Genomic DNA, 24,142 nt, shown 5'->3' on the forward strand with positions numbered 1-24,142 from the left:
CGCAGAGAGTGACAGGGCTGGGAGGATGTTAGCTATGCTTCTCCATAATGAAACCCAGAACACAACTGTGGTCGCGGTGCATGAAGTAGGAAGGTATAATCCCAGCAGAATATGAAGGAAGTCTTTGCCGATTATCTACAGGGGGTCTATGCAACGTCAGATAAGGACTCAAGCAACTGGGACTGTGTACCTGGCCGGTCCGCAGATGGCCTGTCTGGGGACGACAGGGAACAGTCGCATGCACCCAACACTGAGGAGGTAATTAAAGCGGCAATCAATGCTTTTAAAACTTCTAAGGCTCGGGGGCGTGCCTAGCGGTCGAGCAAGATGGCTGCAGACTAGGAGAACTCCAGAGGAGACATGACCTTCTAGGTCAATCCGACCATTTATCCGGCATGTACATGCACATCAGAGGCGTATGCGGAGGCTGGGGACCGAGCGGCGTCTGAAGGAGCAACTCGGGATCAAATCCGACATCCGGATTACCTGTGCGCTCTGACCCCGCCAGTGCATCGGGACTGTGAAAGGCGGCGGCGGAACGGCCTGAATGGTGGCGGAGGCGTCAGGGGCACCATTGGGGCAGCGGCAAGGATCGCACTACAGGGGGCCGAGACATGAGGGCAACATCGACACTGAGGACCACTCGCAGTAGGGGAGCCAGGGCCTAGATTTCCTGCATGAGCCGGGCCCCCCCCCAGAACACCGGAGGGGCCAGTAACCCGTGTGCGGCGGCTGACCGTGGTGCTCCTCCTCCCCCCCCCCCCCCCCCCCCCCCCCCTGGTGAGTGCCTCAACAACACAGCCCCCCCGACACCTGTGAAGGAACTTACAGCCCCGTGTAGGCTAGCAGGGGAGACTGGTGCAGACTGAGGATAAATACCCCCAGAGGGCGGCTGATAACTGGGCCACACGTCCACGCCGGGGGACCTGAGAATAATACGCCGTGTAGCGCAAGAGGGCCTTATAGACCAGCAGGCCACGGAGTCCGGAGAGCCCGGGGAAGCGGGAGGCACTGAACAGAAACGTACTCCGACAACCCCAGCATCAACATGGCAGGTAGAGGCCCACGATCTCAAAACGCACAATCTAGGCTGGAACAGTACACTTATGGGAAGGACTTTCCGCCGCTGCCAGAAGGGAAGACCTCCTCAGGGAAGGCCGCAGGAACTGAAGCTTCCAAGAAAGTGACTCTGGAGGATATAATGGCGACTCTTACCAGCGTTCAGGCTTCAGTGGGCTCCATCTCTACTGATGTGTCCCTATTGAGGGCCGACTTTCAGAAATTTATGACTAGGGTCACGGAAGTCGAACAGGTCACGAAAACTTTAGCCACCGACACGGCGGCGCTGCAGAAAACAGTATCACGGCTTGAAACGGAGAATAAACTATTGGCAGAGAAGCTGGACGACCAAGAAGGGCGTTCGCGAAGAAACAACGTAAGAATTCTTGGAATTCCGGAAAGCGAAGGCATCCCGGCAATGGATCTGTATGTGGAGGACCTCAAAGACCAGGCTGCAACCTAAGGGTCTCTCAACCTTCTTTTCTGTAGAATGAGCCCACAGAGTGCCAGGTGGAAGGCCCAAACCTGGGGCGCCCCCCAGACCAGTACTAGCACGTTTATTCAACTTCCGTGATAGGGATGCAATACTACAAACTGCAAGAATATCTCCACAGATTCGTCTACAAAACTCAACGATCTCCTTCTTCCCAGACTACACTGCTGCAGTCTCACAGCGCCGTCGCAGTTTCCTGGAGGTCAAAAAAGCACTGAGAGCCAGAGAAGTGCCGTACTCAATGTTATTTCAACTGCCTGAGAAATTCTGGGGGACCTCCCTCTGGACCAAGATGTGGAAAGCCTTTGGCTTAACTCCTTCAAGCTACTGTGGGATACCGTCAAACCTGCATGGCTCCGAAGAAATCATCTCTTCACTCTGCACAGGGCTTATTATTCACCGCAGAGGCTCTCAAAATTCTCCAAAGACTCACCGGTAGCTTGTGCAAGATGTGGGGCAATGGCTGCCTCTGACTTACACATGTTTTTTGACTGCCCCTTTTTGTTTTCCTTTTGGGATTCTACAAGTTCTTTACTTTCGACTTCTTTGGGCCACCAAATCACGATAAATCCCGCACTAGCAATATTTGGTGTTACAGATGGGGTTATGGGTCCTGCTAAACAGCTTCTTTTTTATTCCATCCTGTTGGCCAGGAGTGAAATTTGTAAAAAATGGATGGACTCGATACCACTCTCTTTTCTGGATTGGCGGGCATCAGTATTGCAGGTGTCGAAGCTGGACTTAATGAGATCCGGTAACCAAAACAAAAAGAGCTAATTGGCACTTGTTGAAGTGGGGCCAACAGTGAGGCTATAGTTGGTTTTTTTTCCCCCATGGTCCAATGATTTTGCTGCTTTGGAGTTTTCTCCCTTTTCTGGCGCACCTATACTCACCAGCTTTGTCTAGGCTGCTGTTATATAAATGCAGCAATACGACTCCCCAACGGTCTCTGTACAAAGGTCTTGGAGGTTGCGACTGCACTGATTGGCAAGGCCGATAGACTAACAAGCCAACCTATCCAGTTTACTGTGGCAGGGTGTCGCTCTCGCTAGACCTTAACGGACAGACCAAGGTGGAAAATGAGGACCAACCAAAAACATGGTACTATATTGAAAGACTATTGTCCTGAAAATATTTCAGCACATATTTGACAGAGGATTAACAGGGAAATCTTGTATAATATAGGAGACAATCCAAAAAGCATGGTAGTGTATTGCGAGGCAAGTCTGAGGAAAGCATGATAACATATTGAAAAGCACACTAGCTGGACAGCATTGCAGTCTATTGAGTTTTTAATTACCTACAAAGATTGGCAGTGTATGGAGGGATCTGCCTCTTGGGCAGTACAGTGATGTATAGGGGGTGGTGCTTAGTAGAATAGAGCCAGAGTATAATCCATATAGAATAATGTGGTATCTTTCATAGATGGACTTGAATTGTCATCGTCGGCTCCATTTCGTAGACCTCTTACAACTTATGGAAAGCCTGCCAGGATGATACACAAGAAAGAAACCAAAGAGCAGGTCAGAAGTCACATGACTTCCCTAAGACGTGGATAAGGCCTAGACCTGTGTGCCACTAAAGGTAAAAGCATGTGTTGGCTGATTAAGACATGTATGATGAAACATCAGTGAAGAACTGTATCATTAAAAAGAAGACCGTAAATTTAAGGAGAATGGAATGTACACAAGCACTCTGTAAAAATGATAACTGTAGCTATGTAAGACATTTGAACTGCATTTGTATTTTATATTGATTTAACATTGAGATTTTCTAAAATAGTTGGGTTTACAATGACAATATTTTACATATGTTTTAAGATTAAAACTGGAAAAGGTGGGGGGGGGGGGGGGGGGGGGTGACCCGGTAACTAGCATATAAACCAATTCCAAATAGAGGTAATAAGGGCAGTAAGAAGGGAAAAAAATCAGACGACTTAGTTTAGTTGTACAGTATGGGGAGGCATGTTACCTGCACAGAATATTAGCATATTTTGAGGCAATACCTGGACAGGGGTGGAGAGAGAGGCGAGTTGCTAGGGCTGTAGTGCATTACCTGAACATCAAAGCAGTGCATGGTCACTTATGCTACCTGGGCAGTATGGTCATGTATTAGAAGGTGCGTTATATGAGCAGCATAACCATACATTAAAAGAGGTCAATGCAACAGTAAGGCAGTGTCTAGTGGTGTACCACCTGCACAGTATAGTAATATCTTGAGATATGTAACCTGGACTGTATAATCCTATGGAAAGGGTATGACCTGGAACGCAGAATAGCGTATCATGAGTTGATACCTGGACAGGACAGTTTAAGAGGCGTGTTACCTGGACTACAACATTTGTGTCCCTCTAGCACACACGTTGTGTAGGGACAGGTCTTTTACCTAGATGCCATAATAGTATGAGAGAGAACATGTTACCTGGTTAGCATGGCTGTGTAGGTATCACTGGCTTGATCACGCTCCTTATTCTTCCTCACTGCAGGAGAGATCTCCTTCCTCACCTTCACTAAGTCATCCACCGACAGGAAGTAAAGTTTGATGTAACTTCGCTTCAGTCCTACAAGGTGGTTTGGCTGCCAACAAACAAGTAACAAACATGAAAGTCAGGACAGGTGCACAGAATTTCAAAAGGGGAATGAGAGGATGTTTCAAAGACAAAAAAGTAAGAAAATCGCAGGAAACGGTACGCTTAAAAAGAGGGGAGGTGGAATTTTTACTGCATTACTAGACATTTGATCCGTGTAAATTTCAACTTTCAAAGCCCACTACAATTTGTGGGCCGCGACCTCAAGGTTTCAGGATTCCATACAGGAAGCAAAAATAAAGATACCGTATTTTCTGGCGTACAAGACGACCCCCTACTTTTCCTTTTAAAATATAGGGTTTGGGCTATATTTGCTTGCATATTAAATGACACCGGCGTATAAGACGACCCCCAACTTTTGAAAAGATTTTCAAGAGTTAAAAACTGGTCTTATACGCCAGAAAATACAGTATGTATGATATAGAAGTTTACAATGACTCTGTGCTCATTGATGTTTGCTTCACGTAACTAATTCTGTACTGCTATGTGTGAAGTAGCTTGCAATTTAGGCAACTTGACAGAGGACATTAGATGGGTCAAGTAATACAAGGACCCGATATACCGGTCAGAGATTTAAGATATGAAGACTATGCTATAATCTAAAGAATGCCCTACATGCACCTGCCACCCTGATGAACAATCTGAGGAAACATCAAGCACCAAGAATAAGAAAGCATATGCCAGAGGCCAGATTAAATTTTGGATGAACTTTGATATTTTTGGGGCCATTTAGGAGAAACCTGGTCGACCCACTGAACATATCATTTACAAAGGGTGAGGAGAGGTATGTCTGCAATAGGTCTAACCACTGGCAACCACTTGGGGTACCATTCCAACCGTCGTTCTTTTTTGTCCACCGTGCCACCTCAGATTAGACCCAGCCATATTAAAGTCAGTGTTGGTCCGGCTCCAATAAGAACAATCCAGTCCAATCTGCCAAGGCCTTTGTCTAGAGTGGCACAGTGGGTGAATAGCTATGGGTTGGAATGCTACCCTGAGCGTGTGTTAGCAGTTACACTATTTACAAGCATTCCGCCCATCACCTTTTGTGCTTTCGGCCCTGTGAACATTCAGATTATGGTCTCTGAAAAATCAACATCCTCCTTCAAAGCAGTGCAGACGTTGCCTTGGGTGCACTCTTTGTCTGGAACTCGCGGACAGATTTCAGGAGACCCTCCAGTGTAGTTTTCGTTCAAAGAAAAATGTTCCATGCCTGCGCAGGACCGGAGACATTTCCATAATAGTAGGCAGTGGAAGATTTACTAATGGAGGTTTAAGTCATCCAACCAGAACTGTTAGTGAAAACAAAACAGTTCTGCCTGTGAAATCTGACCAACACACCTGATTTATCAGGTTTGGAGCAACCAAGCAACATATGCAGTCTCTTTTACAAAAAGTACAATACCTTTGGTCTAATTTATTAAGGATGTCGTTCCCAAGTTCTCAGACATACCATGAATGTCCAGTATCTTCTTTTAGGCCTTACTTTTAAAGCTAAGTGACAAATGGTCCGACGCCCCGAATAGCAGAAAACATTTTAATGATGTTGCACAATGCTTATTTAAAACAAGTTAAAGAACCATTTAATATTCAGGTAAAATTGTGAGCAAAAACTCACATCGAAGAAGGAAGTTTGGCACTAGTGTGAAATCAGAAGCATCAAAAGGCATCCTACTATATCTAGTAAAAGGCAGACAACTGCAGTGGGTGTTTTACAATTGTGAACAAGTTTGTAGACTCCATTAGCATTGGCTTTCTCTATCCTGAGAATCAGAGCCAAGACGTACAGGTCTTTACTCCTGTAGGCGGATGAAGCACACTTAAGGCTCTAACAGATAAATAGAGGGTTGTATAGATAGAAAGTGTTGCATAGACAGAATGGTAGATAGTGTTGCATAGGTAAGTAGATAATTTTGCACGAATAGTGTTGCATAGGTAAATAAATAGTGGTGCATAGAGAGATAAGGTTGCATAGATAAACAGAGCTGAAAATACAGTAGCAAAGAAAAAGACAAGTAGTTTGGTAGATAAGACTGGTAAGTAGACAACTAGTAAGGTAGCCAGGAAAACAGACAGGGAGATAGGAGTGAAGAGATAGATAGACAGATAGATAGACAGATAGACAGATAGACAGATAGACAGATAGACAGATAGACAGATAGACAGATAGACAGTCGGAATAAATGGCACAGCTTCAATTAGTAATATTAGTAGTTACATGTTTCCATAAGCATAACATAGAAGTGTTTTGAAGGCAAACAAGAAAGTCATACAAGCAGGTTACACAGACTGAATTTATTAACAAGTGTAACTGTAGTCTTCAATTAAAATACATACCAGCATGACAAATAGATATGCAGTTCTAAGCGAACATCATTGCGAGCATACTAAGTGTACCGAGGCCCGAAAGGAGAGGAGACTAGAGGCACGCCAAGACACGTCTTGGCCTATATAGCCTTACAGCAGAAGATCGCTACCCGAGACCTGACCCTTGAGCAGCAGACGTTCCGGCTTTGCTGGAATCGCTCTCAACAACGGGCGGGGATAAGGCATCCATATGCCCCAGAAATTCCCCTGGGCATGCTGACGGCGCTACCCCACGGGGGCAATTGGTCGCAACTGCAGCAATGGGAAGAAGCGGGTGTACAGGTCGTAGGAGACCCCTATGAGAACGGGGCGCTCCTCCCATATCAGGACCTTCTAGAACTTTTTGACCTACCACGAGGAGGATTCCTCCTGCACTCAGCGGTGGTCGGGGCGATGCAGGCGCATTGGGGCGGGGGCCTAGCGGAGCCCGAGACGTCCATGGGTTGCCAGTATGCTATGATGGCGGCGGGGACGGTTAAGGCGGTGACGTGCCTGTACTCAAGAATGCTCCGTGAAAACCTGTTGCCCCTCACGGCGCTGAAGGCCAAATGGGAAACTGATTTGGGAAAAGATATTCCTGACACGACCTGGGCCCGGCTTGTGCGCCGAGCCCGTAATAGTACGAGGAATGCGATATTCCAGCTCATCCATTACTACGTGCTGCACAGGGCCAACATGACCCCAGGCAGACTTATTTTGGGGTGGCTGAGTCGGCGTGCCCCCGCTGCACAACGGACGGGGCGGAACTGGAACATATGCTATGGTCTTGCCCGGCCCTCCGGGAGTACTGGCAGGCCATAGGAGAGACCCTGAATGAAGTGACGGAAAGAGCCATTGACTTCGACTCGGCGGTCTGCCTTCTGCATTGGTTCCCTCACACGCCCAAAAACAAAACCTCCAGTAAGTTCGTGGATATGGGACTGATGATCGCCAAAAGGGAGATAACCAGACAATGGAAGGCGAAAACAGCCCCAACGCACAGGAGATGGTACAACGAATTCCTCAAATGGGCAGCTTGCGACAGCACGCACAGATACCAGCTAGCGCGTAGAAATCCTGGCCCTAGAGCGTTAGAGTTGGCGACAGCCGGGGAGGCGTTAGTACAGGCCCTTAGGGATAACATGCTTACGGAAGAGGAGGAGACCCTCAGCGCAGACGGGAATAGCACCCAAGAATTACCAAGCGCAGCACAACCTTAGAGATTGGCAGGTTTCAAGTCACACCCTAGAATATTCTAACACGAGACCCTATGAGCGGATGGTGGAGCGAACGGTGTTATTCAGGGACGAGGTAAAGGAGGGGGTTATATAGTTCAGTTAAGTTAGGACAGAAAAGTAGACATGCACACTTTGATGCGAAAACAAATGATCCTAAACGTCGGAACCAGACAAAACTCAGATTGACCATTTTCTGCCGCCCGACCTCCGGGTTGTGGGTCCACAGGCTGTGTATATAATGACAAAGAATGATTGATGATAATAAGGCACAGAAATAATATGACTGTATGTATCCTGGTCTGAGCGCTGTATTTCTACAATAAAAATTACTTAAAAAAAAAAAATCATTGCGAGCATACTAAAAAGATAACTTTATAAAGAACGGGTTGGTTTCAAGTGGGCACAACCTGGTATGCTGTGAAACAGAAGTAGTCAGATAAAGACGACTCCAAACGCAACAGCATTAACGGGAAACAGGAAGAGATAAGGGTGGATATAGGCCTGTGCTCACATCAAAAGCAGCATAAAGAGCGGGTAGAGAGTGTCCGGTTATCCTAGCACGCTTTTAAGACAAAAGAAACACTAAGTAATAAAAAAGTAAAAACCAAAACACTGGCAATGTAGGTAACCTACTTCAAATATATTACATATAAAAGGTCAGTAAAACCTTAATGCCTTGGCTTACGCCAGACCTAACAGAAAAACATTAACCAAGGTCGGTAAAAGGTAACCAATGTAACTATTTGAAAAATATCTTAGAAAACACTCTAGCTCTCTAGGATGAGAAATGTCCACAGTGCCAGTAATGGCAGAAGAATAAAATAGCAGTGCAGCCTCGGTCTTTAGAGACTGTAAGTGAAAGGACTACAGACGAATGAGCACCAAAACCGATGTCAAAAAGGTTCTAAGCAATGAAAGTGGCATTGTTAACCAAAGCAACAGCACAATGTGTGTCAAACTCAGATTGGCGAAGGTTGAGTCAGTTCTTCCAGAGATCACATCTGTGGCCTCTAGGTCTCTGGAGAGGCACTCAGGACACAGTGCTATATAACATCAAGAGGATTTAATGCTTAAACATCAACAGCCTCCCTAGGTAAACAGTCTAAATACTCCTGCACACAGACGGAGCCACCACATGAACCAGCAGGCAGAGCATCAAGATAAAGGCAGAGCATCAAGATAAAAACCAAACTTTCACAGCACACAAACTCAAAGGCCTAACATACAAGTTTTTGTAATGGTTTCATCTTTCTATTTTATATGGTTATGGGAGAAAGAAACCCTCAAAAGAGGGAATGAGGGAGGGGCAGAACTGGAGAAGGGCAATGCTGAGAGGGGAAAAGCGGAGAAAGGCAGAGCTGGGGAGAGGCAGAGCTGGGGAGAGAAAATAATAGATCATTGAATAAACAAGGACACTGCTCACCAGGTCAAGGTCTTCCTTAGGAACAGTTTCCAGTTTTGCTATTTTCCCTTGAAACTTCTTGGAAAGAAAGGAGGTAACCTCCCGCTCACAGTACTGTTAGGTGAGAGAAAGAAGGAACATTTGAGAAATGCAATCCTGTACAGTCACATAGAGACTTAGCCCACAGATATATGGACATGTACCCTAAGGCCGAGAGCTACAGAAAATGGGCTTATAGGCTTCATAATTCACAGTCTCAGCACAGAGACTTCTATCCTCCTCAGCTGCGCACCTTTCCACAGTCAAAATACCGTGCTAAGGAACGACCCCATCCAAAGCAGAACAGAAGCAAGCCGCCTACTTTACGAAAGTCTACTGACTGCATCACAACCCAAACATGCAGGACTATTACCTGTACCCACCTAAAGTTCCACACAGGAGGTAATAGCAAGCAACAATTGGTCTATGCATAGGTGCCTGTATCCAATACCCGGTACAAAAGGGGGTGGTGATGAACTGAGCATCCGTCCATCACCACCCCCTTTTGTACTGCTTTTGGCCACCATAAGTGTGGCAGGGTATGCTCAGACGTGAGTCCCTTGCTCACTTTGCAACTGGATTCAAGCAATCCGGGCTGAAGACGGCTGGAATGCCAGAAACCGGTCCTCGGAAGCTTGTTTCCGGTCCAGGTAAGGCATGGCTTGGCAGTTCGGGCTGGACTGTTCCCATGAGGCACAGGGTCAGACTGATTTGCATATAGCCATGTCTGAACTGGGGTGGCAGAGTGGGCTAAAGAACGGTGATTGATTAAACCCAGATCTTTTGACTGGGTGTGAGTGTTTGATTGATTCAGATGCTACGTCCATCACCACCCCCTTTTGTACCGCTGTATCCAATACCCGTCCTCCACCCCAGAACAGAGGTTGGGTTCAATTGACAAATGTTTCTGGCATTTGTGCCTGTATCCAACTTCTTATTGGAACAGAGTATTGTGGGTGTAAAAAACCTGAAGCTGTGCGAGAGGTGTCACTGTCACCCTCCCACCAAAGCTTTATGACAGGATTCAGCATCTATTTTTACCCAAAATCTCAGAGTTGGAGTAAAGAAGCATACATCCAACTCAGAGGTCATCTGTGTAGGAGGCAAGAATGCACAACCACCCAAAGGCTCAGAGCAGAAGACAGTAATGGTCAATCCAATCATTTTGGTGTGCCACAAATGTCAGGTTCACAGCCCACAACTCAGAATGCTATTCCAGTGGACAAAAACCCAAAAGGATTAAAGTGTCCCCTCTTAGAATAAAAACCCTAGAAAATTTTAACAAACCTTTTTGGTAGCGATGTAGAAGTATGGTTTATAGGGCAGCGCCACCTTGGGAGAGAAAGAGAGAGAGTCCGTAAAGACGCAGATCGGCAAGAACTGTCACGCATGTTAATCAAGCTTCGAGATATGCACAACCTGGTTCCCACATTGGCAAGCCCCTCATCCTTGACAAAGAGAACAGCTTAGTAAGGTCCATTAGCTTGACACGTTCTGTTAAAATATCGTCAAACTACTTTCCATGCTTCGCCCTAAAAATGTCAACATCTTCCAACGCCACAACCACCTCTACCACCACCTTACGTTTAGAGTCCGAGTTGCATCATGCAGCTGCCAGAGATGGAACCCACCTCTTCTGGGTACAGCTTAAAACACCAATGCCTTCTAAGGAAGCAAGGGCACAGCTTCGAGGCCAGGACCATGTCTCCACTGCTAGCCAATGCCTGCACCGGCTGCCTACGGCTCAGATCACTGGGTTTAAAGCAGGGTTCCTCACACCCTGGGTCTCCATTCTAGACTACACCCCTCAGTCTCACTCACTGTTTGGCTTCTGGAGGTTTAAGCATATTAACCACTACATGACAAGACAGCATGACTGAAGGTAGGTTCTCCTTGTAGAGAGCCACCCGTGCTCTCTCCTACAATGTATCTCTTTCTTGCACGCACGCACACCCCGGGGCGGGCTCGCGCCGGGGTATAAATAAACATGCGGAAGACCGCTCGGGGTCTTTCCGGCTAACTGTTATCCAGTGTATGTGTCGTGACTTAACAGTATTACTCGCCAACGTGCTGGGCCTTACCAGAGTGCCACATTGGCGACGAGGCCGGTCTGTCTCCACGCGTGCCCCGCTGTATCCTGTGGCACCGCGTCGCCTGCCTCCAGCTGCGGTGCCCACCCGCGTTGCTGTGCCGAGCCCCTTCGTCCCGAGGCCTGCCCACGCGTCTCCCGTAAGGGAGCGCCTTCAGCTGGCAGGGCTCGAGGGGGTCGGCGTGCCGTCTGAAGGTCCTGCGGGTGAGTCAGCCATCTGCCCCACTTGCGCGACACTCGTGTGTGTCTCTCCCCCCGCCTGCACGGAGGAAGTGCGCCCCGCCCGCCGCGAGGGAAGATCTCTGCGGCCGCACCACGTGGCCGGGGCCTACCGCGGACCCCGCCTCTCCTCGACTGCAAGCGCGCGTACTGCGCCCCAGACCACGTGTGCGCCCAAGTCAGCGCGTCGAGCCTCAGCGCGCTCCGCTCCAGGCTGCACTGCTCGGCGGAAACAAGCAATGGTTAGTGAAAATCGGAACCTGCCATCACCAGGCTTCCCAGGCACTCCTCCTGCAACGCACTTGGTCTACAGTCATAAGGAAGGCGCACACAATCAGCTGTCTTCACTTGCATGGTGTCACACACCACATCAACCACTGGCAAAACCAAGTGACTTTTCTGTTGAGCCATAGTGGGCGCTTCCCACTGCTGTGACAAGGCCCTATCACCACACAACGACATACTCTAGGCCACACCATGAATCAGGACGCGACAGGGGCGGCCCAGGACGGGGTAGGTCAGGCCCCACCTCCAGCGGTCCAGCCGCCGCCAGTAGTGCCAGCGCCACCTCCACAGGCCCAAGCCCAGGCGGGAGCCCTCATGCCAGCGGTGCCTGCCCACCTCCACTCCGGCGCTGCGCCCATCCCGCCCTTCAGCGAGACGGCGGACCCGGTGACAGCGGCGCTTCGGTGGAAGGCGTGAGTCGGGAGACTCAACCTCTACTTTAAGGGCACCCGAGAAACAGACGGTACAGTGAAGAGGTCGCTCCTCATTTTATACGGGGGACCTGAAATCTACGATCTGTTTGAATCGCTCCCCAACACAGGGCCTGAACAAGACTACGATGCTGCAGTCGCGGCCTTAAATGCGCACTTTGATTCCCAGCTCAATAATGAATTTTAAAAGTTCAAGTTTAAACGCGTCTGGCAGACTGACTCCGAGTCTGTTGATATGTACTATGCCCGGCTCCGCCGGCTGGCGAGCACGTGCCCGTTCACTAATCCACGGGAAGAAATAAGGGATCAGATCATAGTGGGGTGCAAATCAAAGCTGCTGAGAAAGCTAATCCTGAGACAACCGGGCATATCACTCGACGAAATACTGATCCTAGCCAGGTCGCACGAACTGTCCGACGCCAGGGCAAAGGAAATGGAGGCAGCACTACGCACGCCGGTGATTGCCCCGCCTGCTGCGAGAACAACGCCGATCAAGGAAGAAAGGGTCGACGCGATACAGAGGAGATTCCCACCAGCGAGACAGCGGAACGCCCCGCCAAGAGGAAACCAATGCGGGTATTGCGGAGAAGATCACCCTGCCACGGCCACGTGTGGCGCGAAAGGAAAAACGTGCCTCAAGTACGGGCGCATGAATCACTTTGCTACCGTCTGTCGGGGCGGGAAGTTCAGATCAGCAGGCCCACTTGCCAGGGCAGTGACGCAGCGCATCCGACAGCTGTCCCTCGACCAGGAACTACCTCCTCCGGACACTCAAGCCCAGGAAAGACGACCCAGGTACGAGGACGACGAAGTGTACGTCGTCTCCTATGTAAGCAGAGCGTCCACGAGAAGGAGGCCGCCGCCCATGTGTTCCATAGCAGTAGATGGCAACAAAGTCAGCGCCCTGATAGACACGGGAGCGTCCGTGAATGTGAAAGACCTCGGCCTGGTTTTCTTCGCCAATCAAGTGCACCAGGCGCACGCGGATTTCATGCTGAAGGATTTTCCGGAGCTGTTCAAGGGCCTAGGAAAACTAAAGGGGCGAAGATTCAAGCTGCACATAGACACGTCAGTCAGGCCTGTAGCACTCCGACACCGGCGGGTGCCCTTCAACCTCAGGCCACAGGTCGAAGAGGAGCTCCGGAAGCTTGAAGACCTAGGAGTAATCGAGAAAGTGTCGGGCCCGACACCCTGGGTCTCCCCGCTGGTCGTCGCACCAAAGCCGAAGCAGCCAGGGGCCATCCGTCTATGCGTGGACATGAGGCTCCCCAATCCAGCCGTCAAACGCGAAAGACATATCACTCCCGCCATGGATGATATAGTAGCAGACCACAACGGGGCGAAATGGTTTTCAAAACTAGACCTTAACTCGGGTTATCATCAGCTCGAGTTGGAACCAGCCAGCAGATACATCACCACCTTTTCGACCCACGTGGGGTTGCGACGCTACACCCGGCTCAGTTTCGGTGTCTCCTCCGCGGCGGAGGTCTAAAAATGCCATTCGAGAGGTACTATCGGGACTGAGGGGGGTGATCAACTTCAGCGATGATATTCTGGTGTACTCCGCAACCCTAGAAGAGCATCACGTCAACTTGAGGACAGCCCTACAAAGACTTGCGGACAGTGGCCTGACCCTGCACAGAGCCAAATGCTCCTTCTACAAGGAGTCGATAGACTTTTTTGGGTACATCTTCACGAGGGAAGGCCTGAAAGTAGACCCCAAGAAAGCGGAGGCGATCAAGGCAGCCAGCACCCCCCGAAACCCAACCGAAGTACGCAGCTTCTTGGGCATGGCCACCTACTGCGGTCGGTTCATACCCAACTTAGCCGCAATCGTAGAACCTCTCAGAGCATTCACCAGAGCCGACCAGAAGTGGGACTGGACGGGAACCGCAAACAAAGCATTTCAAACAATCAAGGCCAGCCTTCTGGATGACACCACTATGGCCTACTTCCAGCCACGGCGTCGGACCGAGTTAATCGTTGACGCCAGTCCCGTAGGCCTGGGAGCAGTCCTCTTGCAAGAATACGGGCCCGAAGAGTGGAAACCTGTTGCCTATGCCAGCAAGGCACTGTCTGACACCGAGACCAGATACGCGCAAATAGAAAGAGAAACCCTGGCCATCAAGTGGGCATGCCAGCACTTTCACCTCTACGGGCAGGAGTCATCACGGCTAGCACCCCCGCGCATTGAACGATGGGCAGTCCAGCTGCAGGGTTACCGCTTCAAAATCGTGTTCCGCCCAGGGGCCCACAACCCGGCCGATTACCTGTCCCGGCACCCGGATGTCATCAATCAGTGTCCGCCCAAAGAAGAAGGAGAAGAGGTGGAGGAAATTGTCCACATGATCACGCAGGCCGCGTGTCCGAACATGTCGCTCAAAGAAATTGGAGAAGCCACCGCTGTGGACGAGACTCTGACGAAAGTTCGCCGAGCTCTGGAGGAAAATCGTTGGGCCCACTTCCTCGATGGTGCGTCAAGCCTCCGGCCGGAGGTGAGCCACGCAAGACAGCAACTGTGGCAGGTACGCAGCGAATTAAGTGTGGGAGATGAAGGAATCATCTTACGAGGGCACCTCATCGTCATACCGGAAAGCCTCCAACAAAGAGCGTTGAGTCTAGCACATGTGGGGCACCAAGGCATGGCCAAGACAAAAGCACGGCTAAGGAGCAAAGTGTGGTTTCCTGCAATGGACAGCCAAGTGGACGCCATGATACGGTCCTGCCATGCCTGCACAATCACGGGCGGAGAACCCGCCCCGGCACCGGTTATCACGGAGGAGGCACCTCAGACGCCCTGGACACACCTCAGCATAGACTTTGGCAGTTTTCCAGACGGAAGACACATGCTGGTGTTAGTCGACTCGTTCTCCAAATTCCCAATAGTTGAAGTCATACCATCAACAGCATTCCCGCAAGTTAAGAAAGTGCTGAGCCGCGTCTTTGCTACGATGGGGCTCCCGGAAGAAATCAAGTCCGACAACGGACCCCCTTTTCAAGGGAGAGAATTTCAGTCATACTTGGAGGCCCTCTGGATCAAACACAGAAAGATCACCCCGCTGTGGCCCCAGGCAAATGGGGAAGTTGAGAGACTAATGCGAACACTGAATAGGGCCCTCCGGATCGCGGTGGACAATGGGGAAGACCCGGAGACAGCCCTTGACCAATTCCTAGGAGCGTACCGACAAACGCCTCACTCAACAACCAAATGTGCTCCTGCCCACATGCTGTTTAAGCGTGCACCCAGGGACAGCATCCCGACCGCTAGCACATGGGTGCCAGAGGAGAGAAATGCCGAGGCTACTCAAGCTAGGAGACAGAACACAAACATCAAGGCGAGCGTGTATCGCCACGCCAGAGAACCGAACATTAAGGAAGGGGACTTGGTGGTCGTCAAAGATCGCCATCCAGGATGGAAATTCCGAACTCCGTTCGAGTTGGAAGTGTGGATAGTGGACAAGGTCCAAGGGACGATGGTCACCGCGAAGAGGAATGGACAAGTCGTGACACGGAACGTGTCATGCTTCAGAAAAGTAACAGAGACCACTGGAGGACAAAGAGTGGAAGAAGAAGTGGAAGCTGGGGAGTATGAAGATCTGGACGTCCGCAGGAGCTCCCCGAGGCCAACTGTGGTACATCAACGGGGCGAGAATCAGTCCAGGCCGACACCACAGGACCCGGGTGCAGAGCAAGGTCAACCAAAGGCGACTGATGCGAGTGACAGCACAGGGGCAGCCCCGGCTGGGGTTGTCGAATCACCATGGACCCGGAATCCCAGATACAGTCTGAGGCCCAACCCAAGGCCGAACCAGCGGATGAGAGACTTTGCCTGGACATCGCCTTAAAAGTGAAGTCCGGGGCATGCAGTATGGACAGAACTAAATCAAGGGAGGGATGTAGAGAGCCACCCGGGCTCTCTCCTACAATGTATCTCTTTCTTGCACGCACGCACACCCCGGGGCGGGCTCGCGCCGGGGTATAAATAAACATGCGGAAGACCGCTCGGGGTCTTTCCGGCTAACTGTTATCCAGTGTATGTGTCGTGACTTAACAGTATTACTCGCCCACGTGCTGGGCCTTACCAGAGTGCCACACTCCTGTGTACTCGTCCTTCAACTTTTGAAACATTTACCTGCTGTGCTTTATTCTATTGGGAGTTACAATTTGCCTCTCAAGGCAATTAAGACTGATCTTTTTTTATTTTCTTCCCCTGTAAATGTGGTGAGTCTTTGTGCCAAAAGTCCTTGAAGCATATATTCATTCATTCAATTACCCGAGAAGGGAGTCTTTAGTTGCGGTCTGAAGCACGGGGCTCATGGATGAATTTTGACTAAGATGCTCTCGGAGCTCAAACTCTCCCAAAAATGTTTTCGGTGACCCCCTGCCCTCCTGCTGCTCTTTGATTCCCTACCCCCCTGCCCTGACTCCCCAACCCATGCATCAAACCACTGGCGTCACCTTGAACCTGCTGCCATCCTCCTGGATAAAGTAATAGTCGACAGCGCTGACAAGTCGCTTATCTTCATCCAAAATCTCAGTCTAAAAGAGAATTAAAAAGATGTATTAAGAATATAATCCAGATGGCGAAGCGTCAAAGCATTTTAAAAATGAACACAGATACCTCAAACGTTGGAGAAAAATGTATGTACCAAATATGCATTAACCAACAACAGAAATTCGCCAACCCATTACCTACATCGAGTAACTTAGCCAGGAAGAAGAGAAAGGTCTGTGCACTGAACAGGCACATTACACATTTGATAAACTTCATTCGAAGACCAGGTTAGATGCGGTATATAAATTAATAAAATTAATTTGGTTAAGTGCGTCTTTCCTGCGGGAAGGTGGATTATGTGCCTGCTCTGGACTCTAGGTGCCATAACTTACTTTTATGGTATAGAAAATTACAATTTAAAAAAACGAAAATTAATTTACTGTCTATCCCTCTGAGAACAGCAGAGTCCATCTAGGCTGTGTCCCCATATGCTGGGGCAGTTAGCTAGAGCATGTTTTCCAAACCTGTAGACCAAATGAAGGACAAGAGCCCTCAGAAACCCCATATCTGTGTACAGCAGAGACTTTGGAGGTCCAGGAAACTAGACAATCAATAAGATAACAGGTTATAAGAATCATTTTCGACCTGTAGATACCATGAACAAAATGGTGTTTATTGGAAAGGCAGGAGGAGAGCCAGTGAAGGGACTCGGTCAGAGAATCCAATTCAAGACTCCAGGATGTGGATGAGGGTTGGATGACTGGCTGTCCCCGAAGGCGGCGGAGAGGTCCAGCAATATCAGAAAGCATCTGGAAGGAGTCGTCTGCGATGAATAAAGTGGCCGTCTCTGTGCTGCATTCTAGAATGTTGCTTTGTATGATGTTTCTTTGGGTTCTGAGGTGTATTGTGAGATCATTCACCCTGTGGATGATCACATTCTAGGTTTTATCATCAAATGGTGCTCTATGCAGCTAGTTTAATTTCCAATTGTGTGTCCAAAATCAATTAGACCACCTTCCTACAGATTAAGTGAACCTGCAACAATTATCAAAACCACGGGCTGTACTCAAACTCTTTGAGGATAATGATTATATATTCTAGTTATGAATTGTTACCAACTACTGGCCCCTTGCGCCGTATAATACAGATATGTTCCACGTGATCCGAGGAGTACTCTCTGCTCCCCCATACAGACTGCTGCTCCAGAACGGGCATTGACCTTTATAATAATAGATGAGGCTACTACTTACTATTAAAATAATTTATTTTTATGGTCCAAGTCATTATGTCAATTCTTTGGAGATAATCATCATAACCTCAGCTTGGTTAATCGAGTAACTGCGTTCATCTCAAAGTTCTTTTTCTAAAAACATTATATTACCAAACATGTGCACAGTGTATCTTGGCACTCCTTCAATCACATGACCAATATGGCAACCTCAATCTTTTTCTTGGGTGATTAATATACATTTTCCACAACAGCCTATGGGACCAAGTACTTAAAAGAATTATATTTCGGAACTACATTTTTATACTACGCAATAGTTTCATCAAATATTTTCATTCTTCTATGAAGAAGTTCTATTTTATGTCTAGGTTCTTATGGCGGACCCATGCTCTTGCAACTGCATGACTAAGCAGATTATTTCATAAATCAAGGTAATACATTTCATCATCCCCTTACTAGCAGCTTTTAAATGTATTACCAATTCCTTCTTTTACTTGCTCCTTTTCCTTACTCCAGTCATATATGGACTACCATTATAGGAATTGTCTCTTTGATATGTTCCTCAATTTGCCAAATAGTAGATTCAATATTGCAGGACTACGTACTCTTTAAAGGGATCACTGTGTAAATAATCTTTTTTAGGCGTTTACCAACATCAAATGTGAATCTCAGACTCACAAATGAAAACTGACAGTCCTTTAATATTATAGCACTGACTGTGTGTCGTATTACCACACCAGACAGAAGATACTGATTACATACGAGCACTACTTTGATGTTATCGCTACTCTGAGTCTCATCTTTAAACTGTCTTTACATTTCTACTTGTGCGTGCGTATTGGCTTTGTGTCAAATGCCTGAAGAAATAACACCTGCTTTTCACATAGCCTTAGTTGAAGAAAAAATATGTTTCTTGTGGTGGGATAAAGGGGGTTTGGAGTGCGTGCAAATGTACACCTGGCTCATATATGTAATAGACATAAATGAGACAAATTCACAAAGTGGTACTCCTGGGGAACTGGACTGGCACAGGTTCCAAACAGCATTCCTGGGAAAAAAATCTCAAAACTTCACATTTGCTCAAAACATACTAGGCACATGTAAATGCAAGTTAATGTATGAGCTTTTTCTTGAAATTGGACCCCTAGTAGTTCTATAAATTCATTATCGGCTTTCACAAGGCATGGGAAATTACTCTTCACCCATCATAAGAAAATGTTCTCTATTGTGGTTAACATGTTTATAATTGTATTCGCAATTTATTTTCTTCCCAAATAACTCCAAGATTACTTCCGGAAATGTACATCAGTAGCACACCAAAGCTCCAAAACGATACATGTAAGATTTCCAGCAGCGGTCTAAATAAATGTACATTAGTGCATATATGTTTTTCCCTCGACAGGAAAATTTGTCCATGGTAACTCAAATTCAACCAAAATGCTTCACACCCTTTTGCAATAACAAATCAAGCTAAAATTTGCACGTTGTCGGGCTCAGTGCAATATAGAAAAATGCTACAAATGTCTGCCTCAGAAACGAGGTAGGAACTAGTACACACCGCACGCCAATATCAACACACGTCATACCGGATGCATGTTGAGCAGCCAGCCAGTCTTGTCTCCTGGTTCCTTGATGCGTTCAAATCCATACTGGGCATCCATGCGGTCCGTCCATTGGCTGCGCTCCAGGCGCTTGGCAGCAGAGCTTGCAGAGGCATCATCACTAAAATACCAGACACCAAAAACAGCATCTTACATTACTATGTACAAACACCTGCTCACATTTAGGAGACAAAGACGTATGTTTTTTATCTTATTCCAAAACCCAGGGGGCACATGTTAATCGTTATCCCATCTCGGTTATACTTCAATGTCCCTCCTTCACTTTTAAATATTATTTTATATAACACTTAATACTGCGCTACCGCTGCTTTTCGTGCTGCACATAACTTATTTTTTTGTAAATTACTACAGGAGTATGACCCATAAACCACGTTGGGATCAGGGTAGGTAATCAAAATAAACAGACAATATCCCAACTGGTATTACTGTAAGGACAAGTAGGCATGCATGCGAAAAGCATTACGAGAACAGAAACAAGGAGACTCTGCACGTTTTAGAACGTGCTCATGGCATCGAATAATTGGAGAAAAAAATAATAATAATAATAGGAAACACAGTTGTAGCAGCACTGTACATGAATAAATAACAAAACAACCCGAATTGGACTTGGTGCTAGGTATGTGCAAGTGACACATGGGTGGCGACGCAAGTGACAATTGTGTTCAGCATGAACGGCGCACGGAGTGAAAGTGTGTTCAATATATACAGTGAATCGAATGGTTAATGTGCCTGAAGTTAGTTAACAATGCACAAGTTTGTCTGGTTTGGAAAACAATGATTTAGATGAGCCACACCGGGGGATGCGCCATTTAATGAGCTGAGGGGGTCGAAGACGTTTCGATCCTCGTTAGTCAGGATCTTCTTCAGGACCGGGTTGCCTTTTGAAAGCGGTGCTTGAGCAGCAAGGCGAAGGGAGTAGACCGGAGAGTGGGGTCAGGCGATTGATGTCTGGTGGTAACCTGCAGAGAAGGCCACTTCGCCTCGGGGGGTACGTGTAGATATGCCGGGGGGCTGCGTGTCCCGGAGGGGTTCCGAGGGCGGTGCCTCTGATAGACCATACCAGGAGCTGAGTGGAGCAGCGGGGGACGGCGTTGCCTTGCCAGGATCATGTGCAGAGTGCCGCATTAAATGGCGCATCCCCCAATGTGGCTCATCTAAATCATTGTTTTCCAAACCAGACAAACTTTTGCATTGTTACCAAACTTGAGCCACATTAACCTTTCAATTCACTGTATATATTGAACATACTTTCACTCCGTGCGCTGTTAATGCTTAGCACAATTGTCACTTGCGTCGCCACCCATGTGTCACTTGCACATACCTAGCACCAAGTCCAATTCGGGTTGCTTTGTTATTTATTCATGTACAGTGCTGCTACAACTGTGTTTCCTATTATACATTTTATTTCTTTCCTCTCTCCAATTATACGATGCCATGAGCACGTTCTAAAACGTGCAGAATCTCCTGGTTTCTGTTCTCGTAATGCTTTTCGCGTGCATGTCTAATTGTCCTTACAGTAATACCAGTTGGGATATTGTCTGTTTATTTTGAGCACATAACTTATGTTACTATTACCCATTATCTTATATTGATAGTCATTTAAGAAACTTTGGAAGGATCAGACAGGCTTCCTGGGATTCAAACTGAGGACCTGCAGACCGCAGTATGTTTCAGAAGTGATCCTGACAAACACTCTGGGTAGGAACTGCATCCTACACACATCCTTCTGGTCTGATCTAGTGCTCAGTTGCCTCTGGCTTAGTTCCCACTTCAGAAACATACATAAATATATTAACGAAGTTGAGTAATGATGCTTATTTGGTAGTTTTCTAGAGTTCCAAAGCTTAACACTTATTTCAACAACTAGTTTGTATTTAAACATTGTCCTAGTTTTAGAACATGTTATACTTACTTGATTACATAATGGGTACTGGGATAGCATGTATTGATCCTAAGAGTGGGGTCGGCTCTGATGGCTTTCATTAGGTTTGCTTATTATGCTGCATTGACACTTACTATTGGTTGACATTTGGGGATTAGTCGCCTCTTGAATTACTGCTACACCTCCCGCCCCACATAGCGGTTTCGGTTGTCTCCTTGATACTAGTTGTAGATTAGTTTGGGTGGGCGCTCCGTTGGTGCACTGGTCGGGTGGTATTCATTGGTTCTATTTTCACTGTTATGTTTTATTTTTTCAGTTTGCACATGCTACAAGGCCTGTTGACTCCCACCCCCGTCATTAGTGACACTTCACCCTTGCACATGCATGCAATTTTAACTCCACTACCTATGTCTCATCACTTCCTTACCTGCTCTAGACAATACGACATCCATTAAAGTGCTCTCTAGGAATGTCTGTGGCATTCATACCTCCACATGCAGATATCTATGCCATCTACTCTTGCCTTCGATGTTATTCTATCCACGTCGCTCTACTGCAGGAGTTCCATTTAACGTGCAAAGAAGCAATAAAGTTACAGCAACGCTGGCAAATCTTCATCACTGACTTCTCCTCCTATGCTCACGGAACGTTGATCTGGGAGAAGTCGGGGACACCGTTCAAGGCAGATGAGGCGGTCACAGACTTGGTAGTTAGATAGGTCCTTGTGAAGGGTAGGCAAGATGGCCACCATGTCCTTAAGGGTAGCATATATGCCCCCAAGCCCGATCAAGTGACATTCTTGCACTCACTCTCCAGGGTCCTATTGCGAATGAATGGAGTCCTGTGGCCGCTAGAAGGCGATTTTAATAGCGTACTTGACCCTACCCTAGATCGGTCATTCCCTCCAGTGCCGCACAACTGCCTCCTCAAATGCTCAGGCACTTAATTGCTTGCTCCAGATCTGGGACCTAGCCAGCATCTGGTGAAGTCATAACAAGACTGCCAAAGTACACTCCTTTTACTCTGTACCTCACTCCTTGCACATACAAATTGACAGACTAGTAGGAACATTGGTACTCACCCTCTGTGTCACCCACACGGACTACCTGGGTCACACCCACCCCGATAAAAACCCACAGTTTTCGTAGGATGCAAGCACCCCTCCAATCCCACATGGTGCATACAGCCATCAACACTAGAGGACCCCGCCCTTTCGTTCCTCTTTTGCTGCAGTCATTGAAGGATTTTTTTTATCTCAAAGAAGACTCCACTGCTGCAAGATCCGCTGAGTGGGGTGCATTTAAGGTGACGCTGGGGGGGCACTGTCTGGGACTGCGCTGGAACATACGCCAGCAACTGGATGCCAACATTTTGCACATCAAGCACAGTTCCTTCGCTTAGAGGGTACAATTGTAGCAGACTCAGCTGGCGGCCTTATACTGGCAGAAGTGCAGCGCAAGCATGTGGCAATATTCCAACGCTTTAGATGTCATTTCTACGCCTCAAATTCAGCCAAAACCCATGCTACAGCTGACAGATCTGGTTCGCTCCTAGCATGGCTGATACGTCAGGACCGGCCCAGCTGTCCTATTGTGGCGCTGCACTCTACTGCTGGCCCAGTACTGTATACCCAGCGAGAAACTAACGCAACACTACACCTCAATTTATCAATCGATCACCATGGCTACCCCAGAAGATATTGACTCTTTCCTGACTGCTGTGCCCCTCCCTAGCCTCACCCAAGACCAGAAGGCAGAAATAATGACCCCAGCACACCTTTCGAAATATAGGAGTCCATACTAGTGTTGGCGACAGGTTGGACCTCAGGTCCAGATGGCTTACCAGCAAAATGTTATAAGGCTTACACTTCACTGTTGATACCCCACCTGCTGTCGCTGTATGTGGGGGCACTGGAAATCTCCTGCCTCCCTGTCTATCTGTGAGGTGCTCCTCATCTCTCTGCCAAAACCGGGTAAAGATCCGGAGGTCCTCGGTTCATACCGACCACAAGCACTGCTGAATATGGACTATAAGTTCCTGGCAAAAATTCTGGCAGAACGCCTGGCACCATTGGTCTCGAAGTTAATACACCCGGATCAAAACAGGTTTGTCCCAGCCCATACAACTTCACTTAACCTGCAGCAGTTTTTCAGTCTTCTGGAATACACCCCAATCACATAGCCTGATGCAGGCTGCTTGGTCCTTGATTTGGAAAGGGCCTTTACATCTTTAGAATTAACCTTTCTGATGCAGTGCTGCCCCATTATGGCTGTGTGGATAGATTCTTGAGATTAATCAGTTTATTATATACGCTGCCTTATTTCTGATCCCATCCCCATGGAAAGTGGCCCGCGTCAGGAGTGTCCACACTTCACTGCTCTTTTCCCTAGCGGTGGAACCATTGGCAGCTCACCTGCACGTGTGAGGTGCTGAGTTCCCCTTGGAGGCGGTGTCCACTAGGTCTCCCTCTATGCTGATGATCTGCTTATCTACTTGAGGGACATTTCTTCCATCCCCGATGTGATCACCCACACTCTCCGCTAATTTACTAACCTGCCTGGCATGAAAGTCAACCAGGCCAAATCCTGCCTTTTCCCACTATCTCTGACCAGTCGAATCCCGGGCATCAACTTGTTTGCAACCCCAGTGCATGGCTGTCCAATACGTTCAGATATCTGGTATTGCAAGTCTATTTCTCCCTTGCAGATTTATTTTACAGTAACTTGA

General features: G+C 47.9%; 1 protein-coding gene across 1 annotated transcript in view; it reads right to left on the minus strand.

The window, feature by feature from the left end:
• Positions 1-24,142, minus strand: part of POLE (DNA polymerase epsilon, catalytic subunit) — a 300,678-nt gene that overhangs the window by 244,727 nt on the left and 31,809 nt on the right. The window contains exons 2-6 of the mRNA XM_086943189.1: positions 19,498-19,633; positions 16,647-16,727; positions 10,452-10,496; positions 9,147-9,239; positions 3,974-4,128 (exon numbers count right to left, since the gene is read on the minus strand). Of these exons, the coding sequence (XP_086799315.1) occupies positions 3,974-4,128; positions 9,147-9,239; positions 10,452-10,496; positions 16,647-16,727; positions 19,498-19,633 (510 nt within the window). The remainder of the gene's footprint in view (positions 1-3,973; positions 4,129-9,146; positions 9,240-10,451; positions 10,497-16,646; positions 16,728-19,497; positions 19,634-24,142) is intronic.

The sequence above is a fragment of the Lissotriton vulgaris genome, chromosome 11 (assembly GCF_964263255.1).
Source record: "Lissotriton vulgaris chromosome 11, aLisVul1.2, whole genome shotgun sequence".
NCBI classification, from domain to species: Eukaryota; Metazoa; Chordata; class Amphibia; order Caudata; family Salamandridae; genus Lissotriton; species Lissotriton vulgaris.